The 22,527-nt window shown below is 33.6% G+C and overlaps 1 protein-coding gene across 1 annotated transcript in view; it reads right to left on the bottom strand.

Annotated features, from left to right (window-relative positions):
- LOC129216941 (ceramide synthase 1-like) overlaps positions 1-22,527 on the bottom strand; it is a 56,519-nt gene that overhangs the window by 31,663 nt on the left and 2,329 nt on the right. Inside the window, exons 2-4 of the mRNA XM_054851161.1 lie at positions 17,301-17,463; positions 9,085-9,265; positions 322-483 (exon numbers count right to left, since the gene is read on the bottom strand). Coding sequence (XP_054707136.1) covers positions 322-483; positions 9,085-9,265; positions 17,301-17,463 — 506 coding nt within the window. The remainder of the gene's footprint in view (positions 1-321; positions 484-9,084; positions 9,266-17,300; positions 17,464-22,527) is intronic.

The raw sequence follows: 22,527 nt of genomic DNA, 5'->3' as shown, positions 1-22,527 counted from the left end.
ATTGTATTATAACTTCTTGGAAATCATAATTTTTTTTTTAAATCTATACTGCTACAAAACACTGATACATAAATATATATATAGCTATGAAATTACATGCCTATCAAACAATCAAAATGCTGACACATAAAATATGATTACGGATACATGCATAGTTAAATTAGGCAATTTTAAATTTTACAGAAGAGAGGGACATGTAATTTGTCACAATGAATACTAAGAGCATTTGAAAAATAATTTTAAAAATTAAAACTCATTTGAAAAGAACAATTTTAATTCAAAGCTATATAAAAAGCAATATTATCACAAAAATTTACTCACCATGTAATGGTAAAACAAAAGAAAGAAACATTGGCCATCATTTCATGCTTTTTCTTCAGAACATTCCCTTGTGTTTTGAAATACACATTTAATTTTGTAAACTCCAACAAAATATCACAAATATCATGAAGAAGTAATACAAGCGCACCTATATTGTGATATCTACAATAAGAAAAATTTATCAAATCTCTACGCAGGAAGACAAAAAATTCAATTCAAATAACACAATTAGAAATAGGGATTAGGAATACAAGAGTGAACCCCAAGCAACGTATCCAGCTTTTCAAAACAAATTTTCAGCATAAAAAAATAATCTTAAAATTTGAGGAAAAATAAAAATGAAGGGAGGGATGAGGAATCAATAAGTAATTTAAAGATTTTCTTAGCTGCCATTTTCAATGCAAATTGCTTTGTATGCAGCGCAATGATTCTTATTTAAACCTCATTTTTAAGGACTGCCATTTTTATCAACTGGGTTTTTTTTTTTTTTTTTTTTTTAATAAAGAAGTCCTAAAAGTTTGATGGGTTAATAAAATTTGGTAGGGGATGAAAGTTAATGAAATAAATAAAAAATGACAAATGTTGTAAATTGTTTATCATACTGGTACATAAAATGCTTCTACGAATTAATTAAATAAACATGAAGTTCTTAAATTATTCATTTACTGCTTAGATTTTACAATACTTATTACTAAGAATTTATTAGAAACAATTGTAACACATATTAAGACAAATTTATTCAGTTGTAAAAGTTTCCCATCTTTGCTTCTCAATAAATATCATTAAACATTTCTTCACTGTCATATTTCAGCCATTGAACAAACAGTTTCACTTAATTATCGTATTTTTCACACCACACTGGGTTTGAAAAACGTATTTCCGAGGTAAATTTTTGAAATCTTGTGGGACATGTAAACTTCAAACTTTTATGTCCTTTTCAATTTCGAGATATTTGTCATGTTTCAATGCGTCAATAATAACAGGGGTATCCCTCTACCACCTAAGAGCAAGGGCGCACCCACTCTTAATATTGAAAGGAACCCCCCTCAAAAAGTGAAAATTACCCCCTCAAAACAACTCCTCCTAAAAATCACAATGGGGCAGTCTTGTCCAAGACACCCCCCCCCCCTCTCCCTAGTTGGGCACTCCTGATAATAATGCTTTGCTGTGGCATAACAGTGTGATGCCCGTGGAGCTATTCAATATGATGGCTTGCTCAGCAATAAAAGCAAAGTTCTCAAAACTTCTCAATACATTGTTTTAAAAGTCCAACAATCTTTTATCAATGACTTAAAAGAAAAATTAAAAATATTTGTCAACTAATTTACTAAATTGTTTAACTGCTTTTTAATTTTTAGAGCCAATTCTGAAAATGACCTGAATGTTAAAGTTTCTTTCATCATGTCAAGAGGTTTTCTAAAATTGCACAATTCAAAATTCCTCAAAGACTTTTTCTTATAATTAGAGTCTGGTTATAAGGATGAGCAATTTAAATTTTTTACTAAATTTGAAATTTGTAATTTACAAAATATCTTCCGTTGAGTGAAAAAAATAAAGTTCCTTCAAGGATTCAGAGCTAAAATAAAGGAAACAATTTTCAAAAACAAGAAAACATATCGTGTTATATATGCACACAAGATTTCCTTGAATGTCTATGAAATTATGAATATGACACATATCTACACAAACACACACACTTGTGATAATTTTAACTAAAAAATAATTCTTATTGAAATTTTAAAACCAAGAGAGTTGGAGATTATAAAAAAAAATTGTGTATAAGAAAGTAATAAAGAGACATTACAAAGCCCGTGTTTCCTACACAGGCTACGTGTCATAAAATACTTAATCTCCTGCTAGAAATCAATCAAGTGATGCCGTGAAGATGTCTTGATGCAAAAATAATTCGCAAACGATACTGATTTGACACAAAAAAAAAAGAGCACTGCCGTTTCAGAATATCCAGAAATGGTATCAAAAAGGGAGGTGCAGTTAGACTCGCAAAATTTCAACTTTCTACAACGAACCATTTTCAAAGTATTTAGGATATTTATACAGGGTGTATCAGTACAGCATTTACAGACTTTCAGAGCAGATATAGTTCACTTAGACTATGGGAAATCATAGCAAAGCATGGTCGGAAACTCTTTCCTGGCTCGGTAGTGACGACACAAATCATTAAAAAGTCGACACGAATAAGAGAAGAAAACATGTTTATTATCCTTAGTACAGCAAAAAACAGAAAAAAGAACATGAAGGAGCCAACAATCGTCATCAAAGTAGGTTTTTGAAATTACGACCCGGGGCGGTTATGCATGCCTCACATCTCCGGCCCATTGAAGATCGAACGTCAAAGCGAGCGCGGCAACGAAAAGCGTGTGTGCGCATGCACCATCATCCGATGCTTGGGTTTGTTAACATCTACTGTGTACACCAGACAAAAACGTACCAGCATTTTTTCTGTATTAAAAATAATAAGCATGTTTTCTCCTCTTATTCATGTCCTGTCTTTCTCGTGCTTTGTGTCGTCACTATCTCGTCAGAAAAGCGTTTCCGACCATGCATTGCTATTAGTCTATGGACCAAGCGCAGATATCATTCAAGTTCCTTTACCAATCTTAGGGACTACGTGAACTTGCTTGAAATCTATTATAAATGATGAACTCAATAAAAAAATGCAATGTTCACACGCTGGAACTGTCTCATTAAGTTTTAATTAGTAATTGAAATAGGAACTATGTTCCGTGGACTGTTAGCACTTACACAAAAAAGTTTGTCCCTAGATGGCACTATTAGACACAATATTTATAATCTAAAAATTTAATAAACAGTTTTTCAACCGAAATTTTACTGTTTTACATAATTTTTCGTTGCAAAATATATTAATACGTTTTACATTACTTACTTTTGTTTAGTAATTTTGTAACTAAAAGGAAATCAAAAATTGTATCAATCTGCAGCTCTGAATGATCTTAATCTCAAGATTTCGTTTATTACACTAGAGCCAGCACACATAGACATTGTTAAGTACAAAAAATTAGAACGCACTTTACTTCACAAAAAAGATATTAATGAATCACCGAATAGCAATACTTGATCTATAAAATCTTAAGAACATAAAGAACTCTAACAGATGCCAATACATGTTTAAAAAATATTATAAAATTAAACATTAGCAGACGATAAATTAAAAATTAAAAAGTATATTTCACTTTCATATCACAATGTTTTATCTTTTCCTTTTTTAATAATATTGTTTCTTGATTACAGACGATATTTTGAGTTCATTTTTAGCCTACTTTCTCGTCAAAGTAAAATAAATAAGGACATAAAAGGTGGTTTAATGGGCTAAGGATAAGGTATCGTTAAAATATTGCTTAGTGCAAAAATAAGTTTAAAAAAAAGATAAAATAATTAAATAAATATCAAACTCGAAAGTAAGGGTTTGAGATGAGGAAAATGTGTGTCTGTCGGTCGACCTATGTGCTCCCCCCCCCCCCCCCAAAAAAAAAAAAAATTGAACAAATCATTCGATTCAAACAAACTTTTTTTTTGAAAGATCTCCCCGATGACACCTCATTCCGGTATTTCATTTTTTGAATTGAATAATTTCTTGCTTTACTTTGAACAGTTTAAAACACTTTACATTAGCACTTGCGGGGAAAATTTAAGGCAAATATAAAATGCGAACTTAAATTAGGATTTTTTTAAGAAAAACTTTGTCGGAAAAGCTCTTGATGAACATTTTTACAAAAGATTTTTTTTTTTAATTAGCCATTTTAAGGGCTTTTTATTGTCAGTTAAAATTTTTTTTTAACATTAACCACAACGCAAAAAATTATTTTACGTCACCAAAAATTGAAAAAAATGGAGTAGATTCTGAATACATTCTCAGTTTTTGGTGACAAGAAATGGAAAAAGTTATTAATAAATATAGAAATACCATATCTCATAGACTTAACATTCACGAAAGTCAGAGATAAATATGACTGAATCAAAATGAAATGAATTTAAAGCGCAAATGTTTTTACCAGGGCTGCGAAGCTTGAGGGAAAAAGAACTAATTCCGGACTCTGACTCCTACCATATCCACTCGTTTGTGCACTAACTATCACACAAATGTTGTCAGAACGGATTACCCTATCTGACCATAGACTAATCCTTATGACTTTTTCAGGTCCTGCACTAAGCGTACTGCAGGAGGAACGGAATCCCAAACGAACATCTTGGGATTCCTATCAGGAAGATCTAAGGGTCTCCCTAGCAGGTAAGAATTTCAAACTTACTTCGTTGATAGACTTGGAACCAGCAGTTGATTCAATTCAACATTCTATACTCCAATCTTATCAACATAATTGCAATGCAATCTCCACTAGTTTACCAAGATGAGTTTCTTGGTAGTGTAAAAATCTTAGTGGATTAAGAAAGAATTGCAGAAGACTTTTTAATAAAGCCAAGAAAACGGGCAATTGGTCTTTGAACCATGAAGCTCGCAATAATTACAATAAGGCTATAAGAACCAGTAAACAGGATAACTGGAGACAGTTCTGTAGCCATTTGGACAGCGTCTCTCGCGTTGCTATATATAAACTCACGAAAATACTCTCTAGAGACAAATTTTGTCAACTGGGTTCCATTGTAAAAGAAGATGGTTCCTTTACTGAAGGTAGGGAAAGTACTCTAAAAGAGATGTTTAGGGTACACTTTTCTGGCTCTATAATTAAAGATGACGAAAGTCATCCTGATATTCCGCTACACTCCTTACGTAGTAGTAAGGAAAGGTGAAAACTAGCGGGTGAAATTGCGACCCCTGGTAAAATTAAGTGGGCCATTAATTCATTCAAGCCTTTTAAATCTGCTGGACCAGATGACATTATACCTGCTCTTCTGCAGAAGGGTGTGGATATTATCACACCACATCTTTGTAGGATCTACAGGTCCTGTCTTGTTTTGGGCTATGTGCCTTATGCTTGGAGAACTTGCAAAGTAATTTTTATACCCAAGCCAGGTAAGCCAAACTACAATGTGGTGAAAGCCTTCAGACCCATCAGTCTTACCTCTTTTCTCCTAAAAACTCTGGAGAAACTGATTGATAGGCACATTAGGGATTGTGTTTTGAAAACCAACCCTCTTTCTAAGTGCCAGCATGTTTATCAGCCTGGAAGGTCCACTGAGACTGCACTTTATGAGCTGACAACAGCTCTGGATAATGCAGTAAATGGACAAGAAGTAGCTCTAGCTGCTTTCCTTGACATTGAGGGAGCTTTTGATAAGGTCCCTACTGAGACTATTAATAACTCTCTCGCACACAAGGGAATTGATCCCATGATATGTACCTGGGTTAATAGTCTGCTAACAACCCGTATGGCAAAAGCTTGCATTTTGGGCAGAACTATGACGGTGGGTAACTGCCGTGGCTGCCCACAAGGGGGTGTTCTCTCCCCTTTGCTTTGGTGCCTGGTGGTTGATGAACTTCTGGAAAGAATTCGTCGCAAAGGTCTGCACTGCATTGGCTATGCGGAAGACATAACCCTTGTTATTAGGGGTAGTTTCCATGATACTGTTACAAATCTCATAGGGTCTACCCTTAAGGAAATTGAAAAGTGGTGTTTGGAGGCAGGTCTTACGGTCAATCCGAATAAGACTTATTTGGTTCCCTTCACTCGTAAATGTCTCAAAGACTTGAAGATAATTAAGTTCTTTGGTTCGCCTCTTGCCTACTCTAGTGAGGTCAAGTACCTGGGTGTGATCTTTGACAAAACTTTGACATGGAATTCTCACCTTAAGCAAATTACCGATAAGGTCAAGAGAATCTTTTGGACTTGTAGACGTGCAATTGGTAATAATTGGGATTTTTCTCCAAAAATCGCTCATTGGGTTTATACTAGAGTAATTGTACCTACGGTTACGTATGGGGCAATTGCCTGGTGGGGTAAAACCTGTATCATAACGGCTGAGGGTTGCCTCGCCAAAGTACAAAGGATGGCTACTATTACTATCACTAGTGCCATGAGAACTACTCCTTCCCATAGCCTTGAGCTCCTTCTTAGCCTTCTTCCGTTGCATAAGCAAGTGAAAATGGAGGCGATTCTATGTGTGTACCGCCTCAAGCTCATGGGTCTCTGGAAGTCCCCTCGTTACCTGTCTCTGTACGATAAACTGTGTGCAAAGACTAGTAAGCATCCTTACTTTATGATGCCTTCTGACTGGATGTTAAAACAATTCAGCTTTAATGCCAATTATAACATTGTGTTTCCGTCCAGGGAGCAATGGAAGGATGTACAGGATATCATTGGCAATGCACACAAAATCTGGTTTACAAATGGTTCCAAGCCTGCGTCTGGAACTGGTTCTGGTGCTTACTGCAGCAGCAATAACACTAATCTGTGCTTCTCTTTAGGGAAGCTTGCTACTGTCTACCATTCAGAAACTTTAGCCATATTGGCTTGTGTAAACAACTGCCTAGAACGAGACATAAGCGGGAAGGTTATCAGAATATTCTCTGATAGCCAAGCTGTGTTGAAAGCTCTCAATCTTAACTGTTTTACTACCAAAACCGTTTGGGAGTGCCATAATGCACTGGTAAGACTAGCTGGCAGTAATAGGGTTTCCCTTTACTGGGTTCCTTGTCACCGTGACATTGTAGGTAACAAATTGGCAGATCAGTTAGCTAAGCAGGGCTCCAATGTACCATTTATGGAACCCGAGCCTGTCCTCTGTCTGTCCTACAATGCAGTAAGGACTACTGCAAAGAACCTTCTTATGGATGAATCATATGGCCTGTGGCTTCAGTCCGAGTCTCAAAGACAGGCCAAGACTCTGAACCAGCAGCCTCCCTGACTAAGGTCCAGGGAACTGCTTAACTTGAGTAGAAATGAGATCAAGAAGTCTGTTGGGTTACTAAATGGACACTGCTCTCTTAAAAGGCACCTTAATCTGATGGGTGTTACCGACAACCCTTCGTGTAGTGGATGTCATATGGCTGATGAAAGCTCAATTCATGTGCTATGTGAATGTGACTTCTACTCTGCACAAAGATTTGAGCACTTGGGATACCACTATGTAGATCCCTGGGAACTGCCTAGAATTTCGGTTAGGCAACTGCTGAGATTTATTTCTGTTACTGGGCTTCTTAAGTAGCCTAAGCGGGGATAGTACAATAGACCTGTGGTCTTGGTGCTCACGCTGGTTTCAAGCGCCCCCCTTTTCACTTCATACTTCATCACGCAAATGTTCCTTGCTGATGCTTGAATAACTTAATCCAGTGGTGAATAACCTTTTTTTACCTGCGGGCCCCAACTTACATTAATAGGAATCTCGTGGGCCAGAACAAATATCAAATTTATTTATATGATTTAAGTTTTTCTAGATAGCATGGGAAAACAAGGGAAACGAAAGACAATTACAAACCAAAATTGCTGTCATTATTACTACATGCTTATTTTATTGTATCTGTATTTCAGAAATCAATTTATGACTACTTGACTTCAAAATTCATAACACCAAAAGAAGATTACTAGTAGTTTTGGAAGGTTTTAGAATATGCTTTTCGTGCGCTGAATACAACGATGACACACGGGTCAGCTTCAAGGGCCAGATTTGATATGCGGGCTGTAGGTTGAGCACGACTGATTTAATCAATGATCCCAGTTCATCAGAACAGTGGGTGGACTATAAATGCGGGCAGTATTGAAATACAATGGAGCACTATTCCCATTGCATCAGATAATGTTCAAAAACTAGTCTTCTGTGCATGCCCGAAAACTCGGTGTTCTTCGAAGAGATGTAGTACACGCAAGACGTAAAATTGTTCATGCACATAATTTTCTTCTATTGGCTGTAGCTGAGTCAACTCTCAGAAGGAAAATAACTCTAGGCAAAAAGAGGATAGATGAATTCAGTGATTCTGACGATGATACTTTAGAATGGAATTTGCTGCTTGAAAAAAACTATTTTTTGATGTACATGCATAATGTTTTTAACATACATGCATGATATTTTAAATGTACATGTATAATATTTTTTATGTATTTAAAATTTGTCTGCCCCTTGCTTGTCAGTTTCACTCCTTTTCATGTATCTCTAATGGTTTGTAAAAAAATTATGAGACACTATTTTTTTGTGAACATTAAGTTTTTTTCATCTGTAGGCACTAAGGATTCAGAAAAATATCACTTTTTGTAGTCCCTGAAGTTGGCAAATGAAACCATGTTTTTAAGCATCTTTTATGCCTTCGTCCCACAGCCTACATGTGATTTCCTATCGTCTAGGTGTACTCTATCTGCCCTGAAAGTCTGTAAACCCTGTACTGATACACCCTGTATGGTTATGCACATACGATGATTATGCACATATGTTTGTGAACTATCTGAAAAGTTTTCCTATTTTTACTTACTGCAAGGGATCTCCAAAAGGGGAAGGGGGGTAAATCCATTGGTTTGCAAAAATGCTCCAACAAAAAATTTTGACATGAATTTACATTTCAATCAACAATGAATTAAGTTTGACTTGTCTTACTAACCATACATATTTATGTACCTACTAAGGCATGGGCAACCAAAACATTTTAACTGTAGAAAGAAAATTGAACACTGACTAAAAGAAAAAATTCAACATTTAAACTAATGAAAACTTCATTCTATGACAGTTTGCAAACATTTTACAGGTAAATTTTTTGAAGGGCTTACTTTATTTTCCAAATATTTTTATCTAAGCCTTTGATTGTAAATACAGTCATTCAAAAAATGAGCAAAGGGAACTTACCTCAGAGAATATGAGATTGATATCAATGAAAGCGTTAACACATGATGAATCATCATTACAAAAGAGTCCTTTCTCCATGTATCCAAGAACAAGGTGGCATAAAGAGAGTGCAAATAAAAACCACACTGAGCCATGTACATAAAATAGATATCCATTGAAGGAGATTTATTTAAATTCCAATCTGAAATCAGCAAAAATTTATGATTGCGAAAATTTAGTGAAAAAATAGTACCTAGGAAAGAGTAATTTTATAACATGTAACTAAGTTAATGCATTATCCAGCGACCAATCATGATGTATATTTGTAAAACAGAACTAGATTCTGCATTCATTAAACATCATATTTTAGATTTCTGCTACTATAGATTAGAACCTTAATGTGAAAACAAAAACATTACTTTTAAAGCTCATATTCTCTGAAAAAAGGTTTAATTATTTTTTTGCTATAGTTGCAATTAAATGCTATAATAAAAACTTTTTCAATTCCCAATAACTTATTTCAGATCCTTAAATATTTTAATTCAATTTCTTAACAATTTTTACTTGCACTTGACAGGTGTTGCTCATCGTTTAGGTAATTTATTCAAAACTTTTTTTTTTTTTGATAGGAGGTGGTAGCCTTGGTGGACTTGAGGGGGGAGGGGTAATAAAGTTCATCTTGTTTTGTTTGACTATTAAAATAACTTAACTAACCAAACCATAACTTATTTTTAAGGCTAAGGTCAATCACACAAAAATGCGTTTTTTCAATATTTCAAACGGGAATATCCATTCCAAAATAGACTTCACTCCAGTAATCGGCAGTCTTGCATAACATGTGAACGGCGTTTGCAGAAAATTTTTGGCTCTGCAGAAATTTTTTGTCAAACTGACAACGTTAATTTAAAAAAAAATAAAAATAAAAAAATTTTAAGGGAAATTTTTTAAAAAATCCCAGTTTATTTCTGTTGAAAGCCTATCTAAAAACACTTTTAAAGCACACATGTGAAAAAAAAAGGGTTTTGGCAGTTTTCTTCAGTTGGTGAAAATTAAGCAAAAACTATATGTTATTGTAAAAAAAATTAAATGATTGTTTTTAGCACTTTTTTTGGGGCCTTTTTCATATTTTAATATAAATTTCATTCTTCATTCAAGGGTGAGTTAACAAAATAATTATTAGCAGAAAATTTTCCAGTTAGGATTTGTGTTCACAGAAAGCTTTTCATTTTATCTAAGTCTGGTAATCAGATTCCAAAAACGTTTAAATTGTCAGACAAGGTGTTAACTATTAGTTTGTTCTAGTTGTACTTAAATACGGTAAAAAAAAAAATCATAATTTCACATTGAGCATTTTACATTCATAAATATTCCATTTCACTTACCGGTATTTATAACTTAATTCAAATTTGAGGATGTTTTCCAGGATGTGGATTTCATTTAGAAGTTCTGTTTGTTATGGCTGATTTCATCATTGCAGATAAATAGATAAATTTAATTAGCATTTGGGCCTGCTGTAATATATGCTGCTGCATCATGTATATTTAAAAATTCAAAACTGCATTAACTGTATATAATATGCAAGCAATCAATTATATTACCAGATGAATTGAAAATTGCAGACAGTAGAAGGAGGGGAAAACAAGTACATTGTAAGTTTAAGCAACTAGTGGTGGCGGATTTACCATGTCACAAATGCAGACTCCGAAGTGGTTTTTCGGGGGGGGGGGGGAGTATAAGGAATCAAAAGTTAATAAAGTAGGAAAAATTCATTTAAAAAGTAGGAAGAGATAGGACTACACACACGTCAAGAGGAAACAAATTTAGCGTACATTTTATTTCTAATGTAAAATTGACCAACAGTATTTTTGATTAAAACTGTCCCAAAAATAAACTAACAGTACTTTTGAAGTATTAAAGGGATTTAATGAAAGGCCAAATTGCAAAAACAAAGCGAAATAAACAAGCCGACAATCATCAGTATGAAAAATAAACGGGTAGAAACAAAGATATTAATTACAAAAATATGAAAATAAAAGAAACACCTTTCAACAATACAGTAATCAAATTTTTAAGTGTAAAAGAATAAAATGCAATACAGTAATCGCAAATAATAATAATAATAAATAAGTAAAAAAATAATTGAAAATAATAATAATAGTTATAAAACTCATATTTTGGTGCAATAGAACCATTTTTGTTAAAGATTTGTTTTGTCAAAAAAAAAAAAAAACATTCTTTCGAGAGCATTCGTTTATCATTTGAAAATACTGACACTTTCAGCTCCTGTCTGTCACAAACTATGATACAAAAAGCAAAGCAAATATTAAATTAGTTTTAGTTAAAAATAATCAACAGCTGACATGCATTCTTGCATAAACAGAGGCAGATATTTGAATTTGAAAAAAAAAAGGGGGAAAAAGATTGAAAATGCAGAACTAAAATAAATTTGTTCTTAAAAATGGGACATAAAATTTATAATAAAATAATTAAAGTAAATAAATAACGAAATAAGTAAACTAAAGGGTTTGTATTGTGTTATGCACTTTTAACATTCAACATAAATTTTTGTTTCAGGCACATCATTTATGGGGGTCAGTGGGGTCAATTCCTCCCCTCCCTGGCTTTGGAAAATTAATGCTTAACTATACAAATTTGGGCGGTTTTTGCTGTTTTCAGAAAAAATTTACATTTAGTATACATCCTTGGCTAGCCACCTCTGGAGGAAAAATCAAAATGACGGGCCAGTTTTAATTTTAATCAAGCAATAAAAACAAACATTGTTTTATTGGTTTGATGACTTTTTACCTCCTTCTTGTTCCAAAATTTTTGTCCCGGAAAAAAAAAGGAAAAATCCATGCATGGTAAACATAACATTTTTATCAAAGACGAAGATCAGTTACTAATGTTTCTCTGTGCATAAATATGGTAAGGCATCATGAAGTTTCTCTCAATCTTCACCATACAACAAAAACATTCATTTGGAAATTGTTCATAAAATTGAGAGAGCGGAGCACCAGGCATCAAATGTCTGCATATATGTCCCCCTCGTTTTGCCCATCTAGGTTTTGCCAAATTTTTTTTGCAATACTCTTTGAAAGGAAATGAAATTTTATAATCATATTTACGACTTAGAATGAATAATAATCATATTTATGTACGAAAAAGTTAGTTTCCGCGGCTATTTTTGAAGTGGTCTGTTTTTGCAAATTTCTGTTATTTGTTACTTTTATTTTGTACTAACATCAATAAAATATGTACAGTGTACAGGTTTTTCCTTCTTTGCTTCTTTACGTTCCTTTTAAGGTTCACTGCCTTTCTGTTTAAATAGAGCTCCATTTCACTAGTAATCAACTATAAAAAAAATTGGCGAAGAGGAAATTCGGCTTTTCCCTCACTTTTTGAACAGTCGGCCGTTTACTTCAATTGAAGCTTCTAATTGACTGGTAAATATATAATTGCACCGGAATGTGCCCGTATCTATTTCTTCATTGTTTCATTAAAACAGTAGGATTGAAGTTGGGGCGATAAAAAGAAAGTCAATCAACTACAGTGGAGCATCAGGGACCGTGAAAAGTAGTCTTTAAATAGAGAAAGTCGCTAAATGCAGCGTCGATAAACAGAGAGCCAACTGCAAAACTTAAAACCTCTTTATTTTAACGTGTGTACTGGAGTAATGCTGCATTTAAAATGAAACACTAAAATATAGTGCTATTTGTACAGTTTTTTTTTTTTTCTTTCCAAAAGAAATGAACTTCAGATAAAAATATTTCTGTAATTTTTTCCTTTTTTAGCTGATTTTCAAGAGAGAAAACACAGCTTAGTTAATTTTTTTCTTTTCTTTTAAATAAATTACTATTATTCCAGCTCACTTGTATTAAAACGTTTTGGTTTTGCCAAGTGGAATTTTTGTAAAGGGTTTGTTTATCATTTGGGGCCATCCATAAATGAGACAGTGGGGCGCAAAGATGTAAGTGGACTTCTTAAAGCTTCTCAATGCACTTAAAAGTTCAGATCCTAGGTAGGCTTTCATTGAATACTAGAGGACCCGACAGACCTTGTTCTGTTCAAACTTTGTAAATTGAAAAGTTAAAAAATTTCAATAAACTATCAAGTGTTTGAACCGTTCTGTTGCAAAAAACTAAGTAAAAAAAAAATAGTTTAAGCTGCTGTGGTGTCAGAATGCGCATATTTATTACAACTTGATTTATCTAATGCCGGCTGAGCAGTTGTTTTGTTAACTATTTTTTCTCACGTACTTGATGCTTTGTTCCTTCAGTCATACTCAAAGGATAAAAAGCGTCCTTAGATATGTGTAAAAATCTAACTAACCATCTAGAACAAACGGGAAATCCCGCTGCAACATCCCCCATATGAAAAAGAATAAAGCAATCGAAAGGATAGCGTTTAGAAAAATGATATAAAGGTAAAAACAGTTCTCTGAATAAGCGAAAATTGCTCATTCCTATCTCCTCCCCCCTTCCGATGTAAAATAAACACATTCTTCAACTAAAATGACTAAAAACTCTTTAAAAACAAAAACCAATTCTTTACAATTTGAAATATTGCGCCAAATAAACAAAAAATACAATAAATTACATTAACAGTAGCTTTAAAATGTAAACAAATGATCACGTAACTCTATTGTTTATAGCCAAAGTCGCCAAGCCACCACTTACTGTAACCCAGCCGATCAGTGAGCGAAGCCAACTCCGACCGATTAGCGAAAACTTTTAAATCTCGCACTTTCGCTGAGCAGTTGTCTCACTTACTATTTTTCCTTGCGTACTTGAATGAACTTCATATATTGCCTAATTTGTTTTTTCCTCCAAAGATAAAAATCTTAAACTGCACTGATCTTTTGTGTACAGAACTACACTGTTGTAATTTATCTGGACGAAAATAAAATTTGTTTCGTCTTTAAAATTCCATCATCTTTAACTTTAATAATGTACTGATTAGTTAGATAATCCTTAAAGTATTCTTGACATTGGTGCCAAAACTCCGATGGATTTCAGCCGAGAAACAAATGTTGCTAGGTACGGTACTTTCTGATCATTTAGTTAGAAAAACCTAAAGCACCGATCCAGCCACATGGTTCAACTACGACGACAGAACACACGTTTTGCGTGAACCTTCCAATACTTCACTTTAAAATATAGCACGGACCTAAAATAGTTGCTTTTAAGAAATGAAGGCTTCACTCTCTCCCTACGTTTTATCTATTCTCAATTGACATATCAAAGTAGGAAATTTCATTACAAAAAGCAGCGCTGGCTTTTTTATTGTCCTTTGGCAACAGGTTAAATATTTATTTCAGTTCTCGCTCAACAATAGGTTAAAATAAATATTAATCATTTGGGAGACATAACCATCCAATGTTAAAATTAAATAATTAATTAACAAAAACGTTGCCGATTCGATCCATCGCGCTTCGAAACCATGCTTGCCACAACTTAATTACACACAAAAAATTTGATCAAAATCGGTCCAGCCGTTTAAAAGCCTTATAGTGACAAACGTCCGCACAGAAGATTTTTTATATATTAAGATTTTTTTCTGAATCATGCTGTATAGCAGTCACCCATCTTTTGCTCTAAAACAGAAGGTAAGAGAGGTTCTCTTACCACTTCTACTGATTCTCTCCAAAATTTTAATTCTTGAAACTTACATCCCTTTGCTTCTCACTGCCTCACATACACACAAATGATGTCACTATTTTTTCAACAAATTTGACTCCCCGCAGTCGAAATGTGTCATACTCCACTTTTCCTTCTCCTCTGTCAGTTTTACATAAACATATTGTTATAAAAAATGTGTGATGTACTTTTTCATCACCCGTCTCGCCCTTGTCATAAACCTTCACAAAATTACTTACCCTCATAAAAAGAAAAAAAAAATCTGTGTTTTTCCCAATGCCTAACAACAGCTCTGTGCCAATCCCCAACTTTGTACCTTTTGCTTCTACTAAATTTCTCTCAGGGTTTGTATGCTCCTTCAAAACTCCTCAAAATACTCCTTCATTTAGGACATTTTTTTTTTTGAAGAGCCCTTCAAACTCTTTCATTTTGGTTTGAACTCTTTCAAAACTCCTTCTTTCTTAGTTCAAGACTATATAGACTTCCTCTATGACAGTAACTTGAAATACTTCGATCGACAACTTAACTTCGTCACAAGGGCGATTTTAATGTAGTAATTTCGTATATTTATTTTTACATAAAGATGTGATTTACAAATTGATCATAGAAGTTATAAAAGTTGATGGTGAAAATATTATTAGATGATTAAGACATTTCATAAATGAAGTAAACCGTGTTTAAATGGTGCTTGGCTATTTTTTCAAGTTTTATGATTATTGCTTTTCCCACCACTCTATTATCAGGGGTCTGTCCAGGAATTTTTACAAGGTCCGTTTTTTGTGAAAAATCAAATAATTTTGTGAAAAATGAATTAATTTTGTTCAAAATCAAATAATTTCGCAAAAAAAAATGTTAAAACGAAATTTTAGAATTTAGAGATGGCACAAACTGCATCATTTAAACGAAAAGTTGAGTGCTTTCTTCTTCTATGTTCAGAATATCATTAAGGGGTGTTTTTCTAGTATTTAGCGGGGGGGGGGGGAATAAAAGAGTTTATTTAAAGTTAATCATCCTTGTTAGCATTGAAAAATCAAACTCATATAATTTTCTCCCAAAATAAGTCAAACATCCCACCGCACCCGTAAAAACGCAAATATTGACAAGGTGGCAAAATGATGAGAATATTTTCTAATCAAATCATTATAAAGGTTTAACGCCAGACGTTAAGTGGCAATTTTGAAGTTGGTAACCCTGTCTGAAGCGCTCATATTTTTCTCCACCCTTTCTTTCCCTCCGCAGTTTTAAGTTCATTTCACTGATATACGTATATATTACTATTTTTACTGTTTATTAAATCATGAACGGTGGGGAAGGGGGGGGGGAATGCTTACCAACCTCGGATGGAAAAACTGAGCTGGCGATGTATTTTAAGTATTTCTGCCTTAACCCTGGCTTTAGGGGGGTAACTTACAACAAAATACCTTAGCTTTGCCTTCAATCTTTGAGTTGAACCGCACTATTGCTGCGGTCGCTCACCTGGTTTGCTAATTCTGCATTAGCTACCAGTTTGTTTGGCTCTCTTGGCCCCCTTAAGAGATTTTTCGCCTCCAGCTCATGTGATTCCTATTCCGGGCTGATGAGTGCTAAAAAGCACGAAACTGCAGTCCTCGGATGGAAAAACTGAGCTGGCGGTGTATTTTAAGTATTTCTGCCTTAACCCTGGCTTTAGGGAAGTAACTTACTACAAAACAAGCATTATATTTATTTGGCAGTAGCAATTATGTATCGCTTGCGGGAGCATCACAAGAGTGCCGATTTCTCTTTCTTTGCAAAATTAGCAGATTTTGGATACGGTTCCATAAAGGTCTATTTTAACTTTAAAAAAGGCTTCAAAAAATATCAGTTTTATACACAGAAATATGTGTTATTTTGCTTTCAGATTTGCTCCTTCAATAAACAATTTGTGAAAAATTTGTTCTTGTTTATCAGAATTTTGTGAAGGGTCCGTTTTGGTTGATCTGGATTTTGTGAAAGGTCCGTTTTGGTTGATCTGGATTTTGTGAAAGGTCCGTTTTGGTTGATCGGATTTTTTTGAAGGGTCTGTTAGCGGACCCAAATATCCTCTGGCCAGACCCCTGATTACTTAAATATTTTATTATTGTTTAAATATTTAAAAATACATAAGCAGATGTACTATACCTATTAAGTGATTGTGTTAAAAAACCAATTGTTTAGCAAATTACAGTTATGATATTTTAAAATGAGTCATCCACAAGTGATGTCATGCCTAGAGGGGGAGACGGGTTCATGAAATTGTGACAAGGGGAAGAGAGGGTGAGAAAAAGTAACATCATGCAGTTATTATAACAGTATGTTCATAAAAAATATGACATTTGACAAGAGGAGGAGTAAGATAAAATGTGACATTTTGTGGCAAAGGGGAAGGGGGTTAAGCATGTTGAAAAAAAAAAGTGCAACATCACTTAAGGACAGCCCATTAGTACTCCTTCAAAACTCCTCTATTTTATTTCTGAAATTGAGTACGAACCCTGTCTCTAGTTGCACACAAGTAACTTAAAACACCGAGTAAGCGTTCCTCACATTTCAATGGTATTTTCTACAGGTGAAAATAGTAAATATTAAAATCCAGCACAAACTCACCACTCCATACTGTACTAGGCTTTTGGAAGAACTCGTAATTACCAGAGAGAATTACAATGTAGAATGAGTAACTCCAGGCACAAAGGTAATAAACAAACTTCCAGGCACTTTCTGGCATCTTCCTTTGGTTTGTCGGAGTAAGAGCATAATAATGTGATAAAGGCTATTGTAGGTGAAAAGAGAAGCAGGAATTAATAAAATAAAGTTTTAATTCAATTTTAAAAACACAAATGTGGCTTTAGATCAACCCAAGCATTGAGAAAAATTTTTAAACTGCTTTACACAAGCTAACAATTCGCAATTACAGTCAAACCTCATTATCGCAACACCCGGGTTTCACAACACTCCGGACGTCAAGTCACTTTTTCAAAGTCATGAACTTTTGCCGTATTATTTTAATATTGAGTGGCTCCAGATTTTACGACAGTTTTTTTTTTTTTTTTGGTGCAATTCCGGTTACGACGACACTTTGAGCTGCGCAGACTAGATCAACTATTTCTTTGCAACTAAAAAATTTTCAGTAAAATAATTAAAACACCTGGAAATGTTCGTTGTAGGAACTTCGGACTCTGACAAGAGATTTGACCAAGCATGACACCTCAAGAATGGTGGGGGGTGAGTAGATAAGTTCTGAAAGGTACAGGTTTCAGACTTTGACAAGAGGGACAATAGAAAGGAATTCAAAGCAGATGGATTGTAATACTGGATGAGGGAAACAGCAGAAGAGAAAGACTATAGCTACCTGAAGCTGTAAGTGGTCACTACAAACTTCTCTCATGAGAGAAAAAGAGAAAAGAGCTCCTCATTAGATTGAAAAGGGACACACAACTCTAAAGTGGATAAAAGAATTACAAAGGGTTTTTTCACCTTCGAAAGGTGAGGCTTAGCCATCAAAATGTAATCAAATTGCAAACAAAAGTGAAGAGTCTCGAATTGGTTTCTTTCTTGCTAATAATTTCGTGGAAAGGAGGAGTGTTAAAAATGTTATTCAAAAGTTTAGCAAACACGTATAGGAAAATATTTTAGAATTAGGGGGGAAAAAGAGTGAAGTTTTTTTTAAAATAATTTTTGTTATACTTACCAATAATTCAAATTTGCATGGGTAATCTAATTAAAAACATATATATATATATATATATATATACGCTATTAATTTCTTCACTAAATCTAATTTTGTTGTTAACTAATGTTTAATTACCAACTATTTGGGTTATGACGACACTTTGTTGACAGTCCCAAAGGTGTCGTGATAATGAGGTTCGACAGTATACTCATTTCTTTAATGAGTACAAGTTGAATGGAAAAAAATTACGTTCAATACATCAAATTAAGAAATCTACTGAAAACACTATCTTAAAATCTTTACATATATGTATACAAGGACGTAGCCAAGGGGGAGGTCCATGGGGTCCAGATCCCCCCCCCTTCCCGAAAGACCCCTGTCTTTTTTTCTTGGCTGTTGCACCTCGAATCAAAATTTTTCCAAAAGAGAGAAATTTTTTCGAAAACCCGGTATTTTCCCCTTAAATACTCCCATTAATCGGCAATTTTCCCAACGTCCGAGTCAATTCAGAACATGAGAACCTCGTGCAACAACTGCAGGTTCTTAATTTCCGTTTCCTCTTTCAAACCAGCTGGGTCGTGTGTTCTTGAAATTCAGCCACTCTCCTTTGGTTTATCAGATTGCCATCGGCAAAGCAAATGTAAACAAACAAGCATTTATTGCCATTTTCACCGTGCCCCCAGTCTTATTGGAGTGGTTTTCTTTCTTTCTTTCTTTTTGGATTTTCGTGGATTTCATAGACGCATGTTGCCAGTGGTGTTCCCATAGGGTAAACTCCATATACCAAATTTTTTTAGACACATAGCGTATACTCTCAAGCTTCAAAAGTTTTCATATTATGACACATTATGTATATGATCACATACACATATCGTGGGTAATGGATTATTGGGAGTATACCCTCAGAAAAATTGATGGGAACATCACTACATGTTGTACGAAAGATAGCCAGAGTGAGGTACGTTCCTGGTGAATTAGTAATTGAAATTTCTATTCTTTTCTGTTTTAACACAGTTTGTTTCTACGTCACACTTATAGGAAACATATCTTGAACAAAATTTGTAATCAGAAGAAAATTTAGTTTACCCTAACCAGGTAAGTTGCAGTGCTCCCTTTACAGTTTTCTTAACAATACGAGCAATTTTATGTGTAAATGTGTTTTCCCATTTAAAAACTAATTTTACATTCTAAGACAGCAGTGAAAAAAGAAATTCTACACATTTCGTGTGCTTGAGGATGAGAAAAAATAATTATTAATTATTTTTTTTATTTTTACTCTTTATATTTTTGGCATGATTCATTTCAGATTCATTTTATATTTTGATTAACATTTTAATCGAACTTTTAGTTTATTTTTAACAATAATGGATTACTAATGTCCCCCCGGAAGCTTACATTTTTTGAACTGATAAAACGGCTTTCTATAATCCTGATAGGTGCTTTTTTTTTTTTTTTGAAAATTTGTGCTTCACATTGTTGGATACTAAAGGTTTTATTTTTAGCTAACATTGAGATACTTCTCTCTTCTTTCTGAGCAACAAACTACGTAGATTTTTAACGGATGTTTTTCCCCCGATATTTAAGCATGATCATGGGAACATATTAAATGCCCAAAAAGAATTCGTGTTTGAAGGTAAAATAAATAAAATAAGTGAATAAATAAAACTTTTGTGTGATGCTGATGTAACAAACTTTTTGCTGTATCAAAAAACTTTACAGAAAAATGAAATTGAAAATTACTTGAGTATTTTACTGTGATTAGTTTATGAAATGGCAAGTTCGGCCATATATTAACGCACATGTAATAAGTAATTTATTAGAAAGTATTACTTTTAAATCTTACTGAATTGTGATTCTATTATGCCAATAGAAAAACAGTTAATCAGTTTTAATTGACGAAAAAAAAATCTCTTATTCGATGTCGTCCCGTAAAACATACTTGTATTTGCATCATTGGAACACATTTTCTGATTGTTATTCACTGGTTTTGTCCTGAAGAGTTATTTAAGTAGCATTTATGCATCCATCATCAGTAAATTGTGAAGATACTATTAAACGTAACAAAAAACAGGCATGTGCATTTAACTATAAATTACTTTGTGAAAATTTCCGCTATTTTCTGCATTTCAGGCAAAGAATCAAAAAAGGTGAATGCGAGGTAAACTTCTTTGTGTTTTTCCCTTCTTTGTTTTTTTTTTAATTTTAAACTCTTATTTTCTTCAAGTTAAAATTATTTGTTATTTCTTGCAATAGAGTATGTTTTACTAACATTGCATGAAAAAAAAATCATTACCTGCGTTGGAAAATATGACAGTTAAAATAAACAAAAAGTTGTTAAAATAGAAACACTGATGCTTAATTTAATTCATTAGGTATAACATTCCATTACTCGGCATGTAAAATATCCCTTAGGTTGTTTGGCTGTGAATGCTTTTGACAAAATTAAATCCCTAGTGCAGTTTTGCGTGGAAGAGAGCTCAGGTGTCACCATCTGGTGGAAACTGGGCAACAAATTTTCCTGTGACATTCACATCTGCAGCTTAATGGTAGCATATGAAAGACTGGATGCCATAGCGTTGGTTCGCACTGGATGGCCTCTAACGCTGCCCCATTAGAAAGAAAAAAATAAGGATATAAAACGGAAATAACGTAACTAATATTTAAATTTTTTTCGAACAACTTTTACACTTTGAGGAATTTTGACTTCACTTGTAAGAACCCATTTCCTTCCTCTCTTTTTTTTTTCAGCTAACTGAAATCACTGTGTCAGTTGGCTGAAGAAAAAAAATATATTAAAAAATGGTGGCATCAAAGGAAGCCTCCGTCCCTCAAAGAGTTAATAGTTTGTTCAAGCTTTTGATTTATGAATAAGAATGATAATTAGAAAATGGATAAGATTAGAAAATTCATTCTATTTCGTATTATCAAAAGAATATTATAAACGTAAATAAATAAAAATTAATTCAAGCATTTTAAATGAAACCTTGGTAATATTTTCGTCAAGAGAGTAGAGGGATTTTGCCTGAAATGATGTTCAAAGCGGAAAGGGTTACGTTATATAGCATTCATATAGTTGTACATGCGACTCCATAGATATAGATTTATTTATTTTCAAATAAAATGGCATAAGTATAAATGTAATTATTTTGTTGAAATATATTACAAGGCTTTAATATTTTATTAAAATTTCGCATGCATTTTCCAAGTAATCCCTAAAACAGTTTTCGTTTTCCGATTTTCTTTTATTGTGCACTTTTTATTAATAGGAATTACATCATTCATTTTCAAAGCATTAAAACAGAGGACGCTTTTGTGATGGAATTTTTTTTACCCATATTTGGAAACTTTATATGGGATAACTTTCAGTTTAATGTTAATTTTGCAAACTGACAATAATTAATTTACCACTTAATATAAAATTTTTGTTAACTAATGGCTCTATTAATTTCAATTGTTTAATTGATTTTAGTTAATTATCATATTTTATAATCAGTTTCAATTGGATTTATCTTATCTTGTGTAATTATCAGCTACTAATTCTGCTTTAGCATGCCTCCTCTTTTGCAAAGTTCATGCAACCTTGGACCCCCCCCCCCCCTTAACAAAGTTCTAGCTACGTGCCTGATGTATAGATGACACCTTATGCATGCATATATAAAATTGGCCAACCATAATTGAGATACTTTTGGGATAATTATTTTACAAATCTTAATATATAAAAATCAATGTCCTGAGATAACATATATACATATATATATATCAACTCACAGCCGAAACCGCTGAAGCTTCAGACTTGAAATTTGGCAGGCATGTCCACATGATTACGAAAGTAACCATTAAGAAAGGATTTTTCAAAATCTCAATTAGTTCGGGAGCAATTAATTAAAACCTCTTAATTTCTGCGAATTTAAAACCTGTCATTGAATTCAAATCCCTTATTTTCAAAGGCTTTCCTCCATTCAAATCATTATTCAGTACTTCATCTCAACTTTTGCTTCGATAGCGAACTATAAATTTGATATTGTTTTTGTTTCTCACGTGGTTCTTCGAGGCTTTTCTCAAGACAAATCATAATGTTTCTGTCTATTGCTTTCATTTTTTCAAAACTAGAAACGAAGTTTTTAAGAACATCATCACAGGCGGACTATCCTTTTGAATTTAGAA

The sequence above is a fragment of the Uloborus diversus genome, chromosome 2 (genome assembly GCF_026930045.1).
Source record: "Uloborus diversus isolate 005 chromosome 2, Udiv.v.3.1, whole genome shotgun sequence".
Taxonomy (NCBI): domain Eukaryota; kingdom Metazoa; phylum Arthropoda; class Arachnida; order Araneae; family Uloboridae; genus Uloborus; species Uloborus diversus.
This window is presented reverse-complemented; position numbering and strand designations above follow the sequence as displayed.